Consider the following 25,301-nt stretch of genomic DNA (forward strand, 5'->3'; position numbering starts at 1 on the left):
TCCGTTTTAATCACTATCCGTTTTCGTCACTATCCGATTTCGTCAACATTTCATTCCGTTTTTGTCAACACTAAATGTTTTGTCAAATTTGTTCCCTCGAACACGAGTTATTTAAAGCTTAACATTAATCTTGGAGGGAATGCACCGATGAATGAAATTGAAACAACTACTAATGATGTTATAGAAGACGCATACGTCACAGTAACTTTCAACGCATTTCAAAATCAGCTATAAATAATGATACTTCATGCTTTCTCTCAAGCATAATTTTACTTTTTATTTGAAAATGAGAAAAATTGAACCAATTAGAGCTTCCTTCTGAAGATCCTTCTTCTCCTTTCTTCTTATTCTTATTATTCTTCTTCTTCTGGACCTGGAACTTGGCCTGCCACTTCAAGTGTTCTTCGAGAACTTAAACAGCTTAGGGTATTCTGTGCCTGTCCTTGCCTGAATTTTTACACTACAATCTTTTTACAATACTTTTTTTAAGTGAAATAAATTTCACGTGATTTTGTACACGTTTTCTTGAGAGACAAACCAGCCAAGGGCTGGAAGTCTCTTAAATGAAGACAAATAAATCAATCAACTTTTTTTTTGAAATTATGCGATGTGCTGAATTCTTCTCTCCTGGTCGCTATTTCTTTCCGACGGGGCTCAAACTTCTACCAGAGATCTCTCTTGTCATCCTTGATACCCTGTCCAAATTTTCCAGATCGAAACAGCTATATTTACTAGCCTAACAGAAGATTACTATAGAATTTTATCCGAGATTTCATCTTACGTTTGCTCCAAAAATGCAATTTTGATTTTCTTCAGTAATTCCTACTAGCGATTCTTGTATTCCTCCAGATTTTTAAATGGATTTCTTTTGAGAAATCGTCAGGAAATAATTCAGAAGCTCCTTTAGATGAAGTAGGATTTAAATCTTTCAGAAACAAGTTTCTCAAAGAAGCAGGAGTCTATGTAGGATCTTAGAAACGATTTCTCCAGCAACTCCTGAAGGATTTCAAGAAGAAACAAAAGATTCCCAAAAAATCCTACAGAAATCCCATTAATTCTGAAAGTATCCCTCGAGGAACAATTGGATGATTTCTTGAAAGAATTTATACAGGATTCCTAGAAGGAATTTCTCAAGGATTTCCACAAGGAACTTCTGGAGGATCCTCAGGAATAACTCCCCGGAGATCTTCATACAGAACATCATCTCTGAAGAAACTTCTGGGGGATTTTAGGTAAGAACTCCTGGAAGATTACTAGACTAAACATCTGGGAGATTCCCAGAAAACGCAGTTAGAAATCGGGGATAATTTTTATTAACGAGTTTTTCAGCCCAAGGCGGGTTCATCTAGTAATCATGAGGAAATAACAAAGATGAAAGATATAATTGTATTGGAACATCTGCGAAAGTTCCAGTAGGTGTAAATGTTTCTACTGCGCAAAAATACCAAAACAAAGGTAAAAAATATCATAAGAAAATTTTTAAAGCATCCAAGATAGAACTACTGATGAAATTCTAGAAAAAAAACTGTTCAAGGAATCCCAGAAAGAACCCTTTGGAGATATATCGGGAAAAAAACCCTGGAAGGATTTCACAAAGCAGTCTTGGAAGAATTCTCGTAGGAAATTTTGAAGAAACGGAGAAACTCCTATCTTTCAAAAGTAAAATCTTGGTGAATTTCCAAAACAACTCTTGGATGAATTGATGAACTAGGACCTAGGTTAAATCCCCCAATGATTTTCTTAGCCCACCTTGTGCATTAGGGTTATTCCAGACCCAAATCGTACACAACGTCAGCGAACTGTTCCCAACATAATGCATAAGTATTAAGTATGGTTAAAAAATTCCAATTCCTGGCGGAATATTTGAAGGGATCCCCAAAGAAACTCCAGGAGAAATTTAAAAACAGACATCCAGGTTGATCCGAGAAGAAATTTCTGAAGAAATCATAAGAGGCAGAACCTCTTTTGTCTAAAAATGCTTAGGGGCCGTCCATAAATGACGTAGCGTTTCAGGAGAGAGAGGGAGCCTCTGATTATGCTACGAACCATGTTTTAGGTATGGGAAAATAGGCTAAGAGGGGGAGCGGGTGTCAAGAATCGTCTAAAATATGCTACGTTATTTATGGACAACCCATATCGAATTCCAAAAGATAAACAAGCGGTATGGTACAAGGTAACCTACATAGGACCGTCCCACCTCCCGTCGCATCACAGCAATCAAATATAACTTCCGCATCATTTATTCAGCAGCCTTCTTCGTCGGTTCGCCAGCCACAAACGCCAACAGTTGGATTTGCTACTTCAACTATTCCAAACCCACCATATCATTCATCCCCACTGCAGAGTTTGCATGAAACCAACAGGAACATGCGTGCCAACCTACCCTTTTCAACCTAGCCTACGAAATCACCACAGCATGGATCCACTATCAACCATAGGACTGGGGAACGAGTTTGCAATGCTGAACAGAAGTCAGATAGCCGCCCGCCAAGCTGTGCCGAAAGACCTACCAGAGTTCAACGGTGACCCGGAACAGTGGCCGTTGTTCAGTGCTACCTTCGACAGCACGACTCGTATCTGTGGTTTCACTCCTGAGGAGAACATGATACGCTTACAGAAATGCCTCAAAGGTAAGGCACTGGAAGCTGTAAGGTGTCAACTTCTACATCCGGGGAACCTGGATAATGTCCTAGCAACGCTAAAAATGCTGTATGGTCGGCCAGAAATCGTTGTACACGCACTAGTCCAAAAGATTCAGTCTTTGCCAGCGCCAAAATCCGACCGACTCAACACCCTCATTGACTTTTCCATTGCTGTGAGAAACATGGTAGCCACAGTGCAGAATTTCGGGTTAGAAGAGCACCTTTGCAATATTTCGTTGCTACAGAGTCTTGTGGACCGACTACCACCTATGATCCGGCTTAACTGGGCAACTCACCGCCAAGGCTTGTATCGAGTAACTCTAACTCAATTCAGTGATTGGTTGTACAACCTTGCTGAAGCAGCCAGTTCGGTGACGGTTCCTCAAGTTCTCAGCTGGCCTGATAAACAGCGCAACGTACGTAAGGACGACGGTTTTTTGAATGCCCATGCTGAAACTTCTGCGAAGCCATGTGAGGATACAGCTTCTACGACATGGCGAAGATGCCTTGTGTGCCAAGGAGAATGTGAAACAGTAGATGAATGCCAGAAGTTCTTGGATCTCGATCATGCTTCTCGTTGGAATGCTCTACGTGAGATCAAACTTTGTCGATGTTGCCTTGGAAAGCATGTCGGTCCTTGTAAGTCCACCAAGGTTTGTGGAAAAAATGGTTGTCCGTTCAAGCATCACCAGTTGCTGCACAATATTGCCAAGGACAAACGTGTTGAAGGCGCACATGACCAAAATGCAATAAACAACTCGGTCAGCAGAGGTTCCACCGAACATGCGTGTAACACTCACAGAGGAAACAACAAGTCGGTATATTTCCAATACATCCCAGTCGTCCTCCACAATCAAGGAAAGAAAATTAGCACATACGCTTTTCTAGATTGTGGATCATCATTGACATTGATCGAAGATGGTCTCGCTTCCGAATTGCAGCTAAAAGGAGAAAAACATCCATTGTGCCTGCGTTGGACTGCCGATACGTGCCGATATGAAGACTCAGCAACGATTGTCACATTGGATATTTCCGGATCCCGCGAAACAACTGTTAAGCATCGACTTGACGAAGTGTACACTGTCAAGGACCTGAAACTGCCGGTACAATCGCTATCGTTTGAAGAGTTGTCAGCCAAGTACGCGTATCTTCAAGGGCTACCAGTTGATTCTTACGCGAATGCACAGCCACGCATCCTAATTGGCATGAACAATGTCCGCCTTGTACATCCCCTGGCAGGCCGTGAAGGTAAAAAACATGAGCCCGTAGCAGCAAGGACCAGATTAGGATGGATGATCTTTGGAGCATGGCCCGTACAAAACGCGTTAGCTCCTGCAGCCTTCCCACACAGCTTCCACGTTTGCCACCACTCGGCCGCCAGTGATTTAGAGCTCAATTCAGTTGTTAAGGACTACTTTGCCTTAGACAACATGGGAATTGTGAGGCCGCAAAAAGCAATGTTGTCAACAGAAGATGAAAGGGCGATTAGGTTGATGCAGACGTCCACAAAACTTGATGCCGGTAGATACCAAACTTCGTTATTGTGGAAATACGATGACGTTCGTCTTCCAAACAACAAATCGATGGCGTTAAGACGTCACAACTGCCTGATGAAGCGAATGCAACGTGAACCACTCCTAGCTGCAGCGATTGAATCGAAGATGAACGACTATTTGCAAAAGGGTTATATTCGTGAACTTTCGACCGAAGAGATTCAGGAACCCAGGAGTAGAGTTTGGTATTTGCCGATATTCCCTGTATTTAACCCAAATAAGCCGAATAAGGTCCGCATAGTTTGGGATGCGGCAGCAACTGTAGGCGAAGTTTCGCTCAGTTCTGTCCTTTTAAAAGGTCCAGATCTTCTGAACGATTTGCCTTCCGTACTTTTTCGGTTTCGAGAAAGACCAGTCGCTGTCTCTGGACTTCTGGAGACATCGCTGAAATGTTTCTTCGCGTAAAAGTGGATGAGTCTGATCAACACTGTCAACGCATTTTCTGGTGTCACGACGACGGTACTACTGCCGAATACGCGGTAACGGTAATGACCTTTGGCGCCAAGTGTTCGCCAAGCTGCGCCCAGTATATTATCAACCAAAATGCAAGCAGATTCGAATCGCAGTTTCCGGAAGCCGCAGAAGTTATTCAAAAAGGTCAGTATGTCGACGATATGTTGGCAAGCGTCGACAGCGAAGAAGAAGCCATCAAGTTGGCAAAAGATGTCCGTTTCATACATGAACAAGGCGGCTTCACTATGAGAAACTGGATATCAAATTCTCCAACCGTTGTCCAAGAACTTGGTGAGACAGGTGTGGCAACTTCCCGCATCCATTTTCCGACCGCAAAATAGAAAATCAAAACGCAAATTAAATGAACGATAAAATGGCGTCCGTCCGCTCTGAACTTCGTTTTCTGAATGCACGAGATTATTTCAAAACGGTAGTAAGGAGGCTGGAAAAAAAAACATAAATGAAAAAATATTAGTAAAAGAAAATGTGATAGTAAGTAGGCTGGGAAAATCTAGTAGGCTTACTATGACACATCTTCCAGATGAGCGATACCTAGAAAAGATTCAGTTGATTTCAAAAAAGCCTTTTTGTTTATTTTTAGGAAAAAGGTCGCTAAGAGCAAGTTTACCGGGGGCTACTATCTGGGTGAGTAAAATGATTGCCCACAGAGTTGTCATTTTAGTTTAGTTACTCATTTCCACACCGGTCGCTACTATATTTAGTTACCGGATTGCGTACCGGTCGTTGCCAAATACTGTTGCGGTATAAACAAAATATTTTTACTGGGACTTCTCATTCTTTTCGGGATTCCTCCTTGAATTTCTCCGGGGATTCCTCCAAAAGTTCCTCCGGGGATTCATTCAGGAATTTCTCTAGGGTTTCTACCAGGAATTCCTTCGGGGATTACTCACGGAATTCTTCCGGGGATTCCTCTAGTAATTCCTCCGATGATTCCTCAAGGAATTCCTCCGAGGATCCTTCCAAGAATTCCTCCGGGGATTCCCCCAAAAATTCTTCCGGGGATTCCTCCAGGGATTCCCCCAGGAATTTCTCCGGGGATTCCCCGAGGAATTCCTCCGGGGATTCCCTCAAGAGTTCCGCCGGGAATTCCTCCGAGGATTCCTCCGGGATGCCTCCGAGGATTCCTCCGGAAATTCCTCCGAGGATTCCTCTGGGAATTCCTCCGAGGATTCCTCCGGGAATTCTTCCGGGAATTCCTCCGAGGATTCCTCCGGGAATTCCTCCGAGGATTCCTCCGGGAATTCCTCCGAGGATTCCTCCGGGAATTCCTCCGAGGATTCCGCCGGGAATTCCTCCAAGGATTCCTCCAGGAATTTCACTGAGGATTCCTCCGAGGATTCTTCCAGGAATTCCTCCGAGGACTCCCGGGAATTTTTCCAAGAATTTCTCCAGGAATTCCATTAGGAGTTTCTCCAGGAATTCCTCCGGGGGTTCATTCAGAGTTTTATTCGGATGTTCCTTCAGGAAATTCCTCCGTGGGTTTTTTTTTCAGGAATTCCTCCGGAGATTCCTTCCGGCTATTCCCCGAGGATTGCTCCAGGCATTTCTCCAGGGAATCCTCACGGAAATTCCTCCGGAAATTCACCTGAGGAATTTTTGGATGAATTTCTAGGGGAATCTTCGAAGGAATTCTAGGAGGAATCTCCACAGAAATTTTATATGAAATTCCCGGAGGAACTTCCGGATTAATCCCCGGATAAATTTTTGAGCAATCCTGCACTGCAAATTTTGTTTGCTGGTATTCAGCAAACTTTGCTGATTTTTTTTGTGCTTATTTCATTCAGCAATACGAATTTACTGAGTATCAGCAATTATTTTTAAACTTGCTGAAGTATCCAGCAATTTTGACAATTGATCAGCAACGTTGTGCTGAAATTCAGCAAATTTTTTGCTGAAATTCAGCAATTTATTTTGCTGATTTTTTTTTGTGCTGGAAGCATTTCAAAAAATTTGGTGTGTGGAGGATTTTCTGCAATAATCTCTGTAGGAATAACCGGAAGAATTGCTGGAGAAATTTCCGGAGGAATTCCTATACGAACTCTTGCAGGAATGCCAAAAGAAATTAAAGGAGTTTCTTAAGGAATCACAGGAGCAATTGCTACAGGAATCTTTGGAAGAATTCCTGGAGGAATCTCAAGAGAAATACCCGGTCCGATTTCTAGATTAATCTCCGGAGGGATGCCTGAAGAAATTTTCGAAGAAATTCCTGGAGGAACTCTTTGAGGAGATTATTGAGGAATCTAAGGAGAAAATGCTGTAGGGTTCCCCGGAGGAATTTCTGAAGAATTTTTGGAGAATCCCCCGGAGTTCCTGGAGAATTCCCCGGAGGAATTCCCGGAGGAATTCTAGGAGGAATTCCTGGAAGAATGCCCGGAGGAATTCCTGCAGGAATGCCCGGAGGAATTCCTGGAGGAATGCCCGGAGGAATTCCTGGATGAATGCCCTGAGGAATTCCTGGAGGAATGCCCGGAGGAATTCCTGGAGGAATGCCCGGAGGAATTCCTGGAGGAATGCCCGGAGGAATTCCTGGAGGAATGCCCGGAGGAATTCCTGGAGGAATGCCCGGAGGAATTCCTGGAGGAATGCCCGGAGGAATTCCTGGAGGAATGCCCGGAGGAATTCCTGGAGGAATGCCCGGAGGAATTCCTGGAGGAATGCCCGGAGGAATTCCTGGAGGAATTCCCGGAGGAATTCCTGGAGGAATTCCCGGAGGAATTCCTGGAGGAATTCCCGGAGGAATTCCTGGAGGAATTCCCGGAGGAATTCCTGGAGGAATTCCCGGAGGAATTCCTGGAGGAATTCCCGGAGGAATTCCTGTAGGAATTCCTGTAGGAATTCCCGGAGGAATTTCCTGGAGGAATTCCCGGAGGAATTCCTGGAGGAATTCCCGGAGGAATTTCCTGGAGGAATTCCCGGAGGAATTCCTGGAGGAATTCCCGGAGGAATTCCTGGAGGAATTCCCGGAGGCATTCCTGGAGGAATGCCCGGAGGAATTCCTGGATGAATTCCCGGAGGAATTCCTGGAGGAATTCCCGGAGGAATTCCTGTAGGAATTCCCGGATAAATTCCTGTAGGAATTCCCGGAAGAATTCCTGGAGGAATGCCCGGAGGAATTCCTGGAGGAATTCCTGGATGAATTATTGGAGGAATTCCCGGAGGAATTATTGGAGGAATCCCTGGAGAAATCCTCGGAGGAATTTCTGGAGGAATTCCTGGAGGAAACCCCGTAGGAATCCCTGGAAGAATTTTGGTCAGGATGGCCGTTTAATCTGTTTCGGGTGGACCAGTGATCTACACAGTTCCTGAACCATTATTCATCGAAATCCCCTCGACGTGCAGAGCAAGATTTTCCGTTTCTCGCTCGCGCCCCGGGAGACATCCCACAGCAGTGGTACTCATTTCTTCCGGCTTCTCCTCCGGTGATTCTTTCGGTGGTCGTACTCTGCCCCGCTTTAACGGAGAAGCTTCCACCCCTCCTCCTCTATTGTGGTGTCGTGCTTCCTTCGTAGAGGCTGTCCCTTCCGTTTGGGAGTGATATTTTCTTTTGATTCTTCCAGCACTCCTGGACATTTTCGCTTGTGATATTCGCAGCATATTTTATCTAAGTGCAAGTGTTTACAAAATTTGTTGCTTAACACTGGTGCATTTTGTTCGAAACAATCAAATAAAAACAATACAGCACTTTCGGCATATATGAAATAGCAATCGTTTCCCGCGCAACTATCGGGCGCCTAAATTTGTGCGCCCGATGTTTCCCGAAAGCCTCGCTGCTATTTTACTAGCCCGGTTAGAAGCCCCCGATAAGGTATAGCGCTATGATACTGCGCTATGTAATTTAGTTTAGTCGCGCACCGGTAAAGGTGCTCTAAGAAGCGTAAGCAAGAAACCAAGTTGCCGGAATCATTTGGAATAGAAAATCAAAACGCAAATTAAACCATGGCGCAGTCGGTAGGATAGCCTGCTTAGAGCACTCTAATTTGTTCAAGGTAATAGCAGCTGGGCTTGCGGAAACACTGCACCCGATGAAAGGCATCTGCGCCACACTACGACCGCGCCGACCGCGAGGCCGACGGGCGCACCCAGTCTTATAGTCGCACACTAGGATGTCTCATTTTCAAGGAATACCGAGTCATCTTACCACATGGTATGCGTCAACGTGTCATGCAGACAGCTCATGGTGGCCACATCGGCGAAGTCGCTATGAAACGCATCTTGAGGGAATATTTCTGGTGGCCAAGAATGTCCTCTGATGTGGAATGCTTCGTTCGAAAGTGTGAAACATGTCTCCGGCTTGCTAAGAAGAACCCGCCTGTTCCACTTTGTAGCAGAGAATTGCCAGAAGGTCCTTGGCAAATCCTTCAAATTGACTTCCTCAGCGTCCCCGGATTTGGATCTGGCGAATTCCTGGTGGTCGTCGATACCTACTCGCGGTACATTTCAGTGGTTGAAATGAAGCTGATGGATGCAGAAAATACCAACGCGGCACTATGTGAGGTATTTCAACGATGGGGCTGTCCACTCATTCTTCAGAGTGATAACGGCCCTCCGTTCCAGGGCGCACCATTCATCAAGTTCTGGGAAGACAAAGGCGTTAAAGTGCGTAAATCGGTCCCACTAAGTCCTCAATCAAATGGGGCCGTAGAACGCCAGAACCAGGGCATCACGAAAGCACTTGCAGCGTCGAAAATTGAGGGGACCAACTGGAGGCGTGCTCTTCAGCTATACGTCTATAACCATAACAATTTGGTTCCACATTCAAGACTCCTAGTAACGCCATTCGAACTGATGTGTGGGTGGAAATTCCTCGGGCATTTCCCATGTCTGTGGGAAAACACTTGCAAGCGACTAGATCGGGCCGATGTACGCGAAAAGGATGCTGAATCGAAATTAATCAGCAAAAGCGATGCAGATTCAGCAAGAGGAGCTAAGCATTCCACATCAGAGGACATTCTTGGCCACCAGAAATATTCCCTCAAGATGCGTTTCATAGCGACTTACCCAAAACTAACTTCCCGCATCCATTTTCCGACCGCAAAATAGAAAATCAAAACGCAAATTAAATGAACGATAAAATGGCGTCCGTCCGCTCTGAACTTCGTTTTCTGAAATGACGGACGCCATTTTATCGTTCATTTAATTTGCGTTTTGATTTTCTATTTTGCGGTCGGAAAATGGATGCGGGAAGTTACCACAACAGGATCAGCTGAAAAAAGCTTAGGCGCTGACACAGATGCAGTTCTAGAAAAGGTTCTCGGTATATGGTGGGATACTAAGACAGACACGTTCCGTTTCAAACTTTGCATTGAACGACATCAACAACTACTTTCTGGCGAAAAACATCCTACAAAAAGAGACATCCTACGTGTTATGATGTCAGTTTTTGATCCTCTCGGCTTATTGTCGCACTATATGGTATATTTGAAGCTGCTGTTCCAAGAGATTTGGAGGGAAGGTACACAATGGGACGAGCTGGTCGGGGAAAAACAATTGCAAAAGTGGAAGTGTTGGCTGCGATTACTGTCTGACGCCGAATCAGCGCGCATTCCGCGTTGCTATGATTTCTCACCTTCGCTGGGAGCCGATAGAATGGTAGAGCTGCATACCTTTGTGGATGCTAGCGAACTTGGCTATGCAGCAGTTTGCTACTTCCGGTTCGTCGAAGGAGATCGAATATCCTGCTCCTTGGTGGCTTCAAAAGCAAAAGTGGCGCCTCTGAAGTTTGTGTCAATTCCACGCCTAGAACTCCAAGCGGCTCTTATTGGGACTCGGCTGGCTAAATGTGTTGAGGAAGGACACTCCATTCAAATTACACGACGCTATTTTTGGACGGACGCCCGTGATGTGATTTTCTGGCTTAGATCAGACCACCGGAAATACTCCCAGTTCGTCGCTTTCCGTGTCGGAGAAATATTGGACACCTCCGACATCACAGAGTGGAATTGGATTCAAGGAAAAGACAATGTTGCTGATGAGGGCACGAAGTGGGATGGGCTACCGAGTTTCGATGCCCAATGCAGGTGGTTCGCTGGACCGCCTTTCTTGACAAAGCCAATGGACGAATGGCAAACATCACCGTTGAAAGGAAGTACCATGGAAGAGCTCCGTCCGAGATTGTTACATCACAGCGCCGAAGTAGATGACAAGATCTTAGATCCTGAAAATTACTCAAGTTGGATCCGTTTACTGCGACACACTGCGTGGGTGCTTCGATTCCCTGCCAATATTCTACGGAAAATGAAAGGTGGACAACTGCTTCGAGGGCCGTTGACTAACGAGGAAATGATGATGGCAGAATGTATTTTGTACAAAAGAGCTCAAGTCGATGGTTACATGCTGGAAATGGAATCGTTGATCGGTAAGAAGATACTTTCGAAGAGCAGCCCACTGTACAAAACCAATCCCTACATTGATGACCACGGTGTGATGCGAATACGGAGTCGCATCGATGTGTGTGACTTTGCCGACAAGGACACGCAGTTTCCAATCGTCTTACCCGCGAGGCCACCCTCTTACTAGGTTGGTACTGCAACACGTACACGAGAAATTTCACCATACGGGCAATGAAACCTTTGTAAATGAGTCTCGTCGTAAATTTTATATCCCAAGAGTGCGTTCAGAATGCGGAAAAGTTCGACGGTTATGCCAGCACTGTAAAATTCGTCAAGCGAAACCCGACCCTCCCATGATGGCCAATCTACCAAAGGAACGACTGGCAGCATACATTCGTCCATTCTCGTACGTAGGTGTGGATTATTTCGGCCCTTACCATGTTATTGTTGGTCGACGTCCTGAGAAACGGCGGGGAGTATTAGTAACTTGCCTGACTACACGGGCAATACACATTGAGATTGCGCACTCTCTATCTACGACTTCCTGCATAATGGCTCTTCAGAATTGCTTTGCCAGAAGAGGGACTCCACTTCAGATAGTTAGTGATCGTGGAACCAACCTAGTAGGGGCATCGAAAGAACTCAAAGAGGCACTCAGGAATCTCGACAGCAATAAAATGGTAACAGAGTTCACGATGGCATCAACTACATGGAATTTCAACCCACCCTCTTCTCCACACATGGGAGGGGCGTGGGAGTGGTTGATACAATCTGTAAAACGCATCCTCACTCAAGTGAAGCCATCAGCACGTTTGCCTACTGATGAATGCCTGAGAAACTATTTCATTGAGATAGAGAACGTAGTCAACAGCAGACCGTTAACACACGTTCCGTTAGATGATGAATCTTCCCCTGCGTTGACTCCAAACCACTTTTTAGTGGGTTCTTCAAATGGTTTGAAACCTCTAGTTCCATTCGACGATAGCGGTATCTCTTTGTTGCAATCGTGGAAGACGTCTCAAATTCTGGCGAACCAGTTTTGGAAACGCTGGGTCGTTGAATATATGCCAACCATAACGCGAAGATCCAAATGGTTTTACCCTGTAAAACCAATTTCAATAGGGGACATAGTCGTTATAGTTGACCCCAGCTTCCCCAGAAATTGCTGGCCAAAAGGAAGGGTCATTGCTGTCAAACAATCGAAAGATGGTCAGGTGAGATCGGCAACGGTGCAGACCACATCAGGAGTATACGATAAACCAGCCGTGAAGTTGGCAGTATTGAACATCGGGACAAATGGGAGTAGGCAGGACCAGTGTCCAGTTACTGGGGGGGGGGGGGGGGGGGAGTGTCACGAACGTCCCTCGTTACTGAGCACACCTTCCACTCATCGTAGCGGAAATGATTGACGTTTTTGGCTGACACATCAAACTTGCTGACGTGAGCGAGTGACAAAGATGTAGGAGGAAAAGAGAAACGAAAAGGTGCAATCTTTAACCACGATGCGAGTGATGAAATCCTAAATTGTTTATTTCAAGTGTTGCATTTATTGAATTTGTTATTTTTTATGCTTAACTCTAAATTTGTTATTCTACTTACTTCCTAAGGTAAAATTTGATAACCTACGCGCTAAATGACGTGAACTAAATCGAATTAATTTGCAGTTACATACAGCTAGGCTACATTGAATTTGCAGTAGCTGCAACCGTGTATCGAAACAAAATATGGATTCGTTATGATTTGATACGGTAATTTGTAAAAGCATATACTCAATGTACTATCTAATTAGCTTTAATTTAATAACCTAGACATTCCTACAAGCAATTATTCCAAAACACTTTCCGGGATAGAAGCTCGAGAAATTACAAAACGTAAGTTAGCTTATATTCCAATCACTTTTGGAAGTCTAAACTGTACTATTACACACCGCCGAAGATCGTCCTTAGCACGCGTCGCTCGAAAACTCCGAGTGCTTGCAGGTCCTCCTCGAGCATGGTCAGGTCATATAACACACTATAAAGCGAAATAAATGCTCTATATCTAGCGTCATGGTTACTTGGGTACTCATGTTTTCGAAGTCATCCCATGTTGGCAGACCCCTGCTGTCAGCGCGCACCTACCTCGTATCAACCTTGGATCTACGAACACCATCAGAAAGGATCGATAGTAACTCATAGGCGTCAGGTATCATAGTTGTCAAACCGTGATCTGTTGTAAATATCCGCTATAACCTGAAATACGGATTATTATACAGATTATTCTAAAACGTTAAGCTAACGACTACAACGAGGCTACACTAGGCGAACATTCAAGGGACTAAAATGTAAGTTCAAAGTTATTATAAGCTGTATGTACCTATATTACAATGAATTACACAAATGTAAAAGTGAACTATCGAGTGAATTTGCTGTGTATTATGAAACACTAACTTCTATTATATAAAATTACTGTTCCCCATTAGGAAAATTATAACTATGCGCTCCAACAACACTCAGCTATTGTGTTTCACTATGGTAGTTATTTGTTTTTGTTTTTACTATCAACAGGCCAACTTATGCCCTAATGATACTGGATCTATATAAAATCAATTTAAAATTATTCGTAAGTAGTATCAGGTATCAGGTATCAGTAGGTCGGCTCTAGAGGCACGTTCTCCTCCATTCGGGAAATTTGTGCCATCGCCATGAACACGAGCCTATTCATCATTTACCTGACGGAGAAGGGAAGGAAAAAGGATAGGACATGGGAAAGGACAGGTAAGGGAATAGGATCGTCAAACTCGCAAAAGCGTACCACAATGGGTTCACATAGCGTCCTGAAAAGGACACTGTAATAACGCATAAGCGTACCACAATGGGTTCAAACAGCGCCCTGAGAAGGGCACTGTGATAAAGCGTACCCGAATAAAAAATACAGTAGAAAAACCAAATGTTGTATTGTAACAGTACTATTTAGAACCATATTGTTACAATAAACACCACTGTAAAAATAAAAACCCAGATTGATCCACCTAGTGGTGATAGTGCCTTTCTCGTCGAAAATCTACTCATGGTCTTTACGTCGACATTAGCCGATCCTGAGAACACTTAAACGCTTAATTGTGCACAGGAATTTTAGACGCAAAAGGAGATTAGAAAAACTTGATTCAGTGTTGATGCGATCAAATTATAATTTTCCCATAACACGTTGATCCTCTCTCTTCTCTTTACGGCTCGAAGTTCGCATTGGAACTTGGCATGCCTCTCTTCAACTTAGTATTCTTGGAGCACTTCCACAGTTATTAATTGAAGGGCTTTCTTTGCCTGCCATTGCATGAAGTTTGTATATTGTGAGGCAAGTACAATGATACACTATGCCCAGGGAGTCGAGAATATTTTCCCGACCAGAGCGGGAATCGAACCCACCGTCTCCGGATTGGCGATCCGTAGCCTTAACCACTAAGCTAGCTGGAGACCCCATCCTACTTTATATTAACACCGCAGGAATTTGAAATGGTGTGATTTGATTAGATTGCTTTGGTCATGATTTTGTTCTCTTGCGTATATGAAAATTTTGACCAGTTGCAAATTCATGATCTGAAATACGATGTTGAATTCGGAATTACAAGAACATGAGTGGAGCTAGACCTTTGATGTCAAAGAACGAATTGTAGAACGGAATAGGGGCCACAAATTTGCTTAGGAGAAAATTCAAATTTATTACGCATGTTTCAAAAATAATTTACAAAAACAAATAAAAAACAATACTTTTGAGCTTACTTGCTTTAGAAAACTAAGTTTTTTAACTAAACCAATAGATTCAATGATCTTTATTGGGTAGAAATTTTAATAATCTTTCGAATGAGGGTAAAAAAAACTGTGATAAGATTGACCATTTTCAAGTTGTAGCCAGTTTAAGCATGAGCATAGATGACCGCACAATTCCTAGTTGCTACTCCGTGATTGACCAAAGCAATCGAAATTGCACAAGGAACCAATGAATAGGTTTTCAATCTATAGCCAGTTTGAGGCATGCAAGTCAAAAACATGTAGAGTTCAATTACTACGTAACGGTTGAGATTTGACCATGTGCGTAGAAATTTGTTTTCACCATTTATGATCCTCTATCACTCCTTAAAAAGTTTGCATTCACGAGCCTACCACCCTGTATAGTCTGAACCTATTTGCTTGCTAACGTTCATAAGGTTATCAAAAAAGCCGCGCTTTGCTGTATCGCATGCATAGGTTTGGTTCAATTTTATATTTGGCCGCTTTCGGAGGGACACCCGGAACTAGTTCCGGCACTAGCGGCAGTCCCTAATGTGGTCTTGGCCTACTTCCTTGATAACCAGTCATAAAGCCGTTATTTGTTGTATCGCATACATGGGATTGGTTCTCTTTTATATAAGGCCATTTCCGGTGGGACAACCGGTAACGGTTCCGGAACAAGACCGGATCAGATATGGTCTGAGACTATTTTCTTGCTAACCATTCATCAGGTTGTCGCTTTTTGATGTGTCGCATGCATGGGCTTGGGACATCCGGAACCGGTTCTGGAACACTACCGGTTCAGATATGGTCGGAGACTAGTTTCTTGCTAACCTTTCATTAGGTTATAAAAAAAAGCCGCGATTTAATGTGTCGAATGCATGGGTTTGGTTCACATTTATAATTGGCCATTTCCGTCGAGACACCCGGAACTGGTTCCGGAATACAGCCGGAAGCCCCCAATGTGGTCTGAGCCTACTTTCTGATTGACCGGCCATCAGGTTATTGTAAAAGCCGTGATTTGATGTGTCGCATGCTTGGGTTTGGTTTACTTTTATATTTGGCCACTTCCGTCGTGACCCCCGCCGGAACCGGATCCGGAACACTACAGATATGGTCTGACACTATTTTTCTGCTAACTGTTCATCAGGTTACCGAAAACGCCGCTGCTTGATGTGTCGCATGAACAGGTTATGTTCAATTTTATATTTGGCCACTTCCGGCGGGACACCCAGAGCCGGTTCCGGAGCACTACCGATTCAGATATGGTCTGAGACTATTTTTCTGCTAACCGTTCATCAGACAATCGAAAATGCCGTGGTTTGATGGGTCGCATGCATGGGGTTGTTGCATTTTCATGTCTGGCCCCTTCCAGGGGTACCGGTCCGGAACACCTAAATGGCCATAACTCCGGAACGGCTGCACCGATCCGAACCATTTTCAATAGGAAACAATGGGACCAGATTCCGCGTCGAATGAACCATCGGTCATTAAAATCGGTTGAGGTTTACTGCCAAAAAGTGATGTGAGTTTATTTTGTACACACACATACACACACATACATACATACACACACACAGACATCACCTCAATTCGTCGAGCTGAGTCGATTGGTATATGTGACTCGACTCTCCGGGCCTTCTATCAAAAAATCATTTTTGGAGTGAACATATAGCCTTTCCAGTACACTTAGTGTACGAGAAAGGCAAAAATACAAAAACAATAAGATGTAATGTAGACAACTGTATGGTGAATTGTAAATAAGATTTTTACAATATACTATACGGGTTGTTAAGTATCGTAACAATATAAAAAAATATTTTTCTCCATATATATTTTTTTACAAAACCATACATTTTATTGTAAATGAATTGTTTGAAATACTGATGCGTGGGCTTTAATATACCGTACATTGTATGGTACACGTATGGTTTCAAACAATAAAATGTACCGTAAATATATTGTTTTTAATTGTAATTTCACTACAGGTTATAAATTTAATCATGGTTTTGGAATAGTTCTCTTTTGTTATGTTGTATTGTTTTACATTAGATAAACCATATAATGTTATATTATCTCGTCATGTTCCTTCGATAATGGCAGTTCTAGCCAAACTAACCTAAACTCGTCTAAGTCTGAGTAGCCTCTGATTGCATTAACAGTTGAAGCTTAGGCTCCCATGTCCCACCAGCCAGATAACTGGGTTTTGCAAACTAAGCATTATTTGTGGCAACACTTTGAGCGGCATGATGGAACTATGCCTAGCGCGCTAAGTATTATTAGACCACTAATGTAGTTGCATGAAGTGGGTGACGAGGTACATAAGTATCATTACAGCGTGCTTAACCGTTATTGCAATATTGAGGCTCCAGTTTGACTGAACTATGAAATATGTACATAACAACTCATGAGAAAACTGTCAAGTTCGATTCAACTATAAGTTAGGTTAAAAAGCGAAGACGAACTTATATCAGAAGTCGTTTCAGTGTCCAGTCCTTATGTTTAAAATGTCAAAGATAAATCGCATTTAATTCGGTTGTTGTACAAGGCAATTTCACATGAGAGAAGAAGAGAAAGAATAGTGTTGAACTCATCCACTGATTTACGGTAATCTGGACTGCGTCTTTCCGGGTTGACCTACATTCGTATTCCTCTCATCGCACTCTACATACCTAGCCCACCATATCTCTTGGATATGCAGTCCTTAGGACACCTGGTTTACCACTTTATTTAAACATTTTATTGACTTTAAATAGATGTTTCAACTTATTCACTTTTTTCTCTTTCATTTCCTTTGCAACAAAAACAAAGCACGGAAAAAATCATAAACTGAATAAATAATTAAAAATGCACGGAAAAAGATTGTTTCGGAATAGTGAATGGTTCAAACGTAAGAAAAACAGTATAATATATTGTTACATAAAGATCGGATGTAAATGTATAGTAGCTACCAATGTGCAAAGCTTTTAGCGAACCATTCCATTACAATACACTATCCCGAGTACTCGGAAACGCAATTGCCCATAAACTGGATAGTTACATATTAAATGAAACGAAGTTCCATAATCGGATTCACAGCTATCACAGGCAAATGAATCAGCTTGCTGAATATTCGCCATGTGATAACTGAGTCGGCAGTGGCCAGTCAACGCTTTGACCAGCATGCTGCAATTCTGCTTTGACGGATTTGTTAGATACTTTGCCACCCCTAGAGATGGCTCAGTACAATACAATTTTGTTTGACGACATGACTCCAGACTATTCCAGTATTGTTTGTGCTGAGTGGCAGCCCAGGTGTCAATCTGAAGCTTCACCCAACACTTGGATACCGGAATAGCTGGCTCAGGGCCAATGAAGTCATGTGATGCTCCAGTGCGAGCTAACTCATCAGCCAATTCATTTCCAGCGATGGAAGAATGGCCAGGTACCCATAGAAGGTGAACAGCGTTTGCTGAATTCAGCTCCTCGATTTGAGTTCGACAAGCGATAACTATCTTCGACCTGGAGTTGGCCGAAGCAAGTGCTTTAATAGCAGCCTGGCTATCTGAACAGAAGTATATTACTTTGCCCATTACGTGCTGCTGAAGTGCTGATTGCACTCCACACATAAGAGCAAAGATTTCGGCCTGAAAAACGGTGCAGTGTCTACCAAGTGAATAAGACTGATACAGCCTTAGCTCACGAGAATAAACACCAGCACCTGCTCGACCTTCGAAAAGGGAGCCATCAGTGTAACATACGATGCCGTCTGAAATACTTCTCTCCAGATAACCAGATGTCCACTCTTCCCGGGAAGGGAATTTCGTGGAAAATGTCCTATATGGAAAATTACAAGCAATTGTTAGATCACTTGGAGCAAGGACAACTTTGTCCCAATTCACCAAAAGTGGAAACAACGAGGTGTGTGTTGAACTGCGGTTCACAGGAGTTTCCTCTAGTAAACCGAGTACCCATAGACGGTAAGTGCAAGAAAGTGCTTCTTGTTTGAGATGAATGTGTAGTGGGGCAACGTCAAAGAGAACTTCGAGCGCTGCCGTAGGAGTTCGCCCTTTTGCCACCACACCAGACATCCATAAGCCAATATTGGACGAACAACAGTTGTGTAAATCCATTTGATATACTTGGGTTTAAGACGCCAAGTTGTACCAAAGGTTCGCCGGCATTGCCACAAGGCCATACAAGCTTTCTTGATTCTGAACTCAACATGAGGTGTCCAGGAAAGCTTGGAATCAAGAATGACTCCAACGTACTTTACCTGTTCAGTCACATTGATTTCAGAATCAAAGAGACGTAAAGATCGAACACCATTACGGTTTCGCTTTTCCGTGAAAAGAACAATAGATGTTTTACTCGGATTTACCGAAAGGCCATATTGGCGACACCAACCCTCAACTACCTGAAGAGCGTTTTGAATCAGGTCGGCTTCCAATATGGCATCGAAAGGCACGTTGTCAAAGGCACCCTCGATATCTAAGAAAACACCCAGACAAGACTGCTTTTGAGCGAATGCTTTCTCGATATCGTAAACAACCTTGTGTAAAAGAGTCACAGTGGACTTACCAGATTGGTAGGCATGTTGGTTCACATGAAGAGGCACGTTGGCCAGATGAACATCACGGATGTGATGATCCACAATGCGTTCTAAGCATTTCAGAAGAAAAGAGGTCAAACTGATAGGTCTGAAACTCTTTGCTTCTTCATACGACGCACGACCCACTTTCGGAATAAACTTTACAGTAATATCCCTCCAGGATTTGGGAATATACCCTGTAGCAAAACTGCAAACAAGTAGTTTTTTCAAAACATGTTTGAAATAATCAAATCCCTTCTGAAGCAAAATAGGATAAATCCCATCTGCCCCAGGAGATTTGAAAGGAGCAAAGCTATTAAGAGCCCACTCAATCGATTCTATAGTTACAATACTCCGAGCCGAAGCTAAAGAATCATAACTACAAGAAAAGACATCAGGATCATCCGAAGATGTAATATCCACACATCCAGGGAAGTGTGTGCTGAATAAGCATTCCAGAACTTCCTCATCAGAGGAAGTCAGATCGCCATTTGGCAAACGAAGTTCGTTCACCCGGAAATCCTTAGATTTCGCAAGGATTTTGTTTAACCGACTGACTTCACTCAAGCTGGAAACATTTGTACAAAGGTTTTTCCAGCCGGATCGTTCAGCAGACCGGAGAGCTTTCTTGTAGGCCTTGCGAGCTGACCTGAAAGCCTCCGAACCAGCCGAACGTCGTCTGTTCCAACTCTTTCTACATTGTTTCCTGAGTTTTGCCAGATCAGAGTTCCACCAAGGGGTTCCTCTTGTGATCTTCACAGACCGTAGAGGGCATGCTTCTTCAAAAGCCTCCATGATGAAGGTCGTTGTAGTATCAACGGCATCATCTAAATCACTTGGAGTGCCAATGGATGGTGAATATCCATGAAATTTGGCTGCAACCAAATCAGTATAAAGATCCCAGTTTGTTGACCGAGGATTCCTGAAACGTAATGTTTGCGAAGTAACATTTAAATGTTCAAAAAAGATATAGCGATGGTCAGATAAAGATTCTTCATCTGATACATGCCAATTGGTCAGCTCGTGACTAATTCTGCTAGAGCAAAGCGTTATATCTAACACTTCCTCTCTAGCAGATATCATGAAGGTTGGGCGGTTGCCTATGTTAAGTAATGCAAGATTTGTACTACTTAAGTACTCCATCAAACTGGAGCCTCTCAAGTTAATGTCTGAGCTGCCCCAGATGATATGGTGAGCATTAGCATCACTGCCAACAATTAGCGGAAGGCATTTTAAAGTGCAGTATGCGATGACTTGTTTGAAAGCATCCGTAGGGGATGGTTCAACATGCGGTAAATACACAGAACAATAGACGTATTTCCTGTTGAGGTTTCCAACAGATACATCAATTGTGATAGCACATACATCTCTGGTGGTTAGTTCAGAGATGAGTGTAGCAACTATTGCGTTGTTGACAAGCACACAGGCTCGAGGCATGACACGCGAGTTTGCCATTTCATGTTTACTGAAAGTGGCAAACACCGGGTTCACAAGGTTTCCTAGATAGAAATTTCCCTTACGAAAGTAAGGTTCTTGTACTAAGGCCACTTGGGATGTACCATTTTGCATAAGTCTGCAAAGATTGATCGTTGCTGTTCTTTTATGCTGAAGATTGATCTGAGCTATCTTAACCGTAGCCACTACTCAAACTAGGTAAGATTAAACTCTTCGCAACAACAGCACAACAAAGAACAGCAACAATAAAACCAAATCGGTATCGATTGGAAAACGCCAAAGGCGAGGATACACAGAATACACTGTGTAAATCGCATAATGCGAAACCATATTGGTGAAAATTTAAACTAATTAACAGCATCTTCATAATCCCGCCCTTATTTAGCCTCAAGTGAGACTAAAGAAGGGCAGCTGATTGTCTCGGAGAAACACAAGGTCCACTGCACCATTGCTCCGGTTAGCGCAGTAAGGGCTACATACTGTGGAGGGCGCCCTGGTACTTCACAGGCTCCGTTAGCGGTTAGGTTTTTATTAGACCCCCCTAGCCATTCATTCCTAGGCACGGTAAGCATAAAGCCGCATCACACCATGAATTAGGGGTCACCTGTTGGTGGATTCTTACCACCGGAACAGGCGGTCCGTAGTGTTGTTCTTAGCCAATTGAGACAATCGCTACCGACACTACACAGCTATCTAGGCTGATCGAGAAAAGAAGTTAATATTGATGATCAACTTCATACGGACTCGAACAGCCGTATCGATCCTTGATGTTAACACATCTGAGATGAACAGAGCTCGGGCCACATTCCGACGAATGGCTAAGCTGTCCAAATGGATGAGTTGACAACGACTCTCGTAACTGGGTAGACGAAACGGGTCTCTCCATATTTACGGAATCCTGCTCCCTCGAACTCGTTGGTGGAAGATCCAACAGGCGTATCGCGAAGGTAAGGAAGAGAGAAAGAGGTACTAGTGAGTCGACCCCCACATAACCCAAAGACCAACCTCTTGAATATCTGATCAGCAGATACCATGACGCTAATAAGACCTGTGGACCTCTATGGACATGTACCCTTCTCCAGGAGGACTTGCAAGCACTTGGTGTGTTCGAGCGACGAGTGCTAAACGACCTTTCGCAGCGTGCAGGCAAACTTAGTGTGACGGCGAAGAATAAACAATAAAAGCTCACTGCGATTGACGGCGAACCCAGCACCCAGATGTTTGCCAAAGCGGGTAGGATAAGGAGTGGAGATAGCAATAATGCGAAGATTGTGTTTGCAAGAAATCCGGATGATATACGAGGCAGCGTGGAGCACAGCGGGCAAGGTGGGCTGATCAAGTCGAGAGTGATATGGCGTGGTTAGAGAAATGCAGCAGCGAACCAAAATTTGCGGCATAGGTTTGTGGACTCAGGCTTATCTCTGTAGAGATGTTGTAGATAATGTTTATACAAAATGATTTGTCAATTAATTTAAAAAAGAAATGGACACCGTCTTCAGCCAGAGGCTGTACAGAATGAACGAAACTTAACACTAGACAACGGACACGACATACATGATGAGCACCAGTGGATACGAGGAAGAAACATTTCTTGCGAAAAGTTGCATCACTCGGAGCGGGAATCGAACCCTCACCCCCTAGGCATGGTACGCTTGGTGACGCTAACCGCACGGCCACGAGGCTCCCGTCTAAAAATATTAATAAGAAACAAAAGTGATTGTAGATAATAAATGTATTGAAACTCCTGCTTATAAAAACTATTTCTGTGTATCATTTTTATAGTTACCTAATATCTGATATCTACTTGAACAATATTAAACAAAATCAATTATTATTATAACTTATTTTCACTATTGAGATTTTCAGCCTTCGCCTGGTTCATCTCGTCACAATACCAGTATTCCTGTCTCAATTATTCAATCACGAAACTATTAATACTTGTTTTATTATCACTCCACAAATCAGCACATTGTAATGTGATCAACAGAATCGTATTTTATATTCGAGAGATTTGCAAAAAGTTGTCTTAGAAAATCTAGTATCTCAAACCAAACATTCCAAACTTCTCAAATCCTCAGAATGATTTATTTTCTTTATTTACTTATCCTAATTTACAGCCTTTGATTACTGCACTGTTAGAAATGCAGAGCCTCATACATACAATTAACATTGATAATTGAAATCCAGCTATATCTGCTACCTTTGATGGTAGAACTGAGAGCACGTGTTGCTGTTGTAGTTGTTGCTGTTATTGTCTGACAATCGATCAAAGATTTATCCATTTGGTGTGATTTGATGGTGTCGAAACTCCGCAAAACATAATTAAATACTTATTATATATTTGAATCGTATTCAAACTACAAATGTGTTTGATTGAGGGCATGCGAAAGCCAGTTTCATAATTGACTAGATTAATTTATTCCTTTTCTGAGCCAAACAATCGACACAATCCAATCAATGAAGTGTGACACACGGGTATATATACCCGGGAAATTCGTACCACATATTTTACCCGTGGAAGTAATGCCCACAATATACTTTCGACGACCGACGGACAGCTCTAACGGCCCTCCGGAATCGCCGACGCAAGTGTCGTTCATAACTTCACCGTCGCTTTTACCAAGGGTGCACAAGTGATCGTCGTATAGTCGGGTTGGTCCTTTTGGGGCGTTTCTTAAATCAAAATCGCACTTATTTCGCTCGTAAATCGGTACTTGAGCCTTTAGTAAGATGGAAGACATTTCCTCATCATCAGTATCGTTACCACCCCATCCGGCAATCGCCAACGGTTTATCCGGTAAGGGATCGAATGGTTCCGTGTACAAACAGGCCGGTATCAAGAAATCTTCGACAACCTTGCGACTCAGCTTGAGCAGAGCAATATCATTTCTGGGAATCGCTTTTCGTTTGACTTTGGTATAGTTTGGATGGATAAACGTTTCTTCGATGCCGATAATTACCGGTTCTTCGCCTTTGACATCCTCGAGACTCAGAGCTCCAAGCCGAACGTGAACGACTTTCTTGCCAACTAGGCAATGTGCGGCAGTCAGCATGAATCGATCAGAAATAAGGCTAGCTCCACAACCGTACCATGATTCATTCAGTACGTCACGAGCATCCTGTAGTAGTAGAGCGCCCAGATAGGGGAAATCCTCGGCCTGGGCTGCCGTTCCATTGAGAATGTGATTTTCGGTTACAGGCATATCGCTAAATCCTGCGCAAATATCATCACTTATGCGTTTGAAGCGATCTGACGTATCATGAAGAGTGTGAGGTTCCAACTCTGGACAGCAGACGATCGCAGAAATTTCATCGAATGAACATGTCTTCCAGTTATCCTGTGGTACAATCATCAAAGAGAGACAATCGATATCTCGGCGGCACGTTCCATGAGTTTTTCCGTCCGCCAAGGTGCATGTTTCACCCTCTGCAAGCAAAGCACTGATTAAATGTTTGGCGACATTTAAATGACTGACGTCCTGTGACTCACCATGAAGCAACGAATCATGAAAAGGAACTTCAAGAGCTAACCCGAATTGCAACGGCCAGACGAATTGCAGTGCGATAACGATATTCCACGTATTAATCATACTTCAACCGCTACTGAAGTCATCAATCACAGATATTCTACACTTTAAAAACTGTACATCGGCCAAGTTGATCTCTACGATATCGCCACTTGAAGGATGTGCAATTGGTGAACCACAGGTGAACGCTGTTCTACGCGAGTTCAGAACAGTTATGACGACATCTACCGGACACTAGTTACCCCCTCAGGTACGACGCGAGCTCTGTTGCGATCCGCGTGAAGTTCGCCCTCCGACTACGGAAAACGGCAGCCAGAACAGTTTATTTTTATAGGGTTTGTCCCGTACAAGTGACGACGATTCGTTATCATTGATTGTCGCTGAGTTGCATTGCACGGCAGATGAGGATGGAGTGTCGAGAAGCCAGTCTGCGCGAGAACTTATGGGCACAGACAAATAGACATGACACTTCACTCACTGGTACCTATTTATATTGATCTTATTTCAATATTTTCACTGATTTGTTCTTCCTTTTTATTTTCTTTTTCACTTGCGGACTACCGAAGTATGTAGCTAGGGAGAGGAGCGGGCCCTTTTGTCGAATCTCCACTTGTGATACTGTTACCTAGTATACTCCCCGGGGTCCACTATTAGGTAGATCGTATTCTCTTAGCAATCTTCGAATTAGTTTCGCCGGAAAACCATGTTCTGACATTATCTGTCAGAGTTAGTTTCTTTTCACTGAATCGTACGTCTGCATTAGACCTATTCACCCGTGTCACATTCAAATGACCTACCCGTGTCACATCAAATTATCAATGCTGGAGGAATTCTTCAGAAACTCTTGAAATAATTAAAAATAAATCATCAGGTTTTGGAAGTTTTTGGGTACATCTCTGAAAAAATGATTGAAGGATTTCTAAAATTTCCGAAGGAACTCCTGAATGAATTTTTGAAAAGAATCTGGGAGGAATTTATGAAGAAATAATCTGAGGATGTCCCGGA

General features: G+C 43.3%; 2 protein-coding genes across 2 annotated transcripts; one reads left to right on the forward strand and one right to left on the reverse strand.

The window, feature by feature from the left end:
* The first annotated feature begins 2,189 nt into the window (after window positions 1-2,189).
* Window positions 2,190-12,326, forward strand: LOC134285428 (uncharacterized). The gene is made up of 2 exons (XM_062846116.1): window positions 2,190-4,948; window positions 9,867-12,326. Exon 1 carries the CDS (start codon window positions 2,351-2,353, stop codon window positions 4,598-4,600), a length of 2,250 nt encoding a protein of 749 aa, XP_062702100.1. The 5' UTR covers window positions 2,190-2,350; the 3' UTR covers window positions 4,601-4,948; window positions 9,867-12,326.
* A 10,190-nt stretch (window positions 12,327-22,516) lies between these two features.
* LOC109409534 (serine protease persephone) lies at window positions 22,517-24,692 on the reverse strand. Its single transcript, XM_019682972.3, has 2 exons — window positions 24,260-24,692; window positions 22,517-24,196 (listed from the first exon to the last, which is right to left on the reverse strand). Exons 1-2 carry the CDS (start codon window positions 24,357-24,359, stop codon window positions 23,181-23,183), a joined length of 1,116 nt encoding a protein of 371 aa, XP_019538517.3. The 5' UTR covers window positions 24,360-24,692; the 3' UTR covers window positions 22,517-23,180.
* Window positions 24,693-25,301: the final 609 nt, after the last annotated feature.

This window comes from Aedes albopictus, chromosome 1 (assembly GCF_035046485.1).
Source record: "Aedes albopictus strain Foshan chromosome 1, AalbF5, whole genome shotgun sequence".
Classification (NCBI taxonomy): domain Eukaryota; kingdom Metazoa; phylum Arthropoda; class Insecta; order Diptera; family Culicidae; genus Aedes; species Aedes albopictus.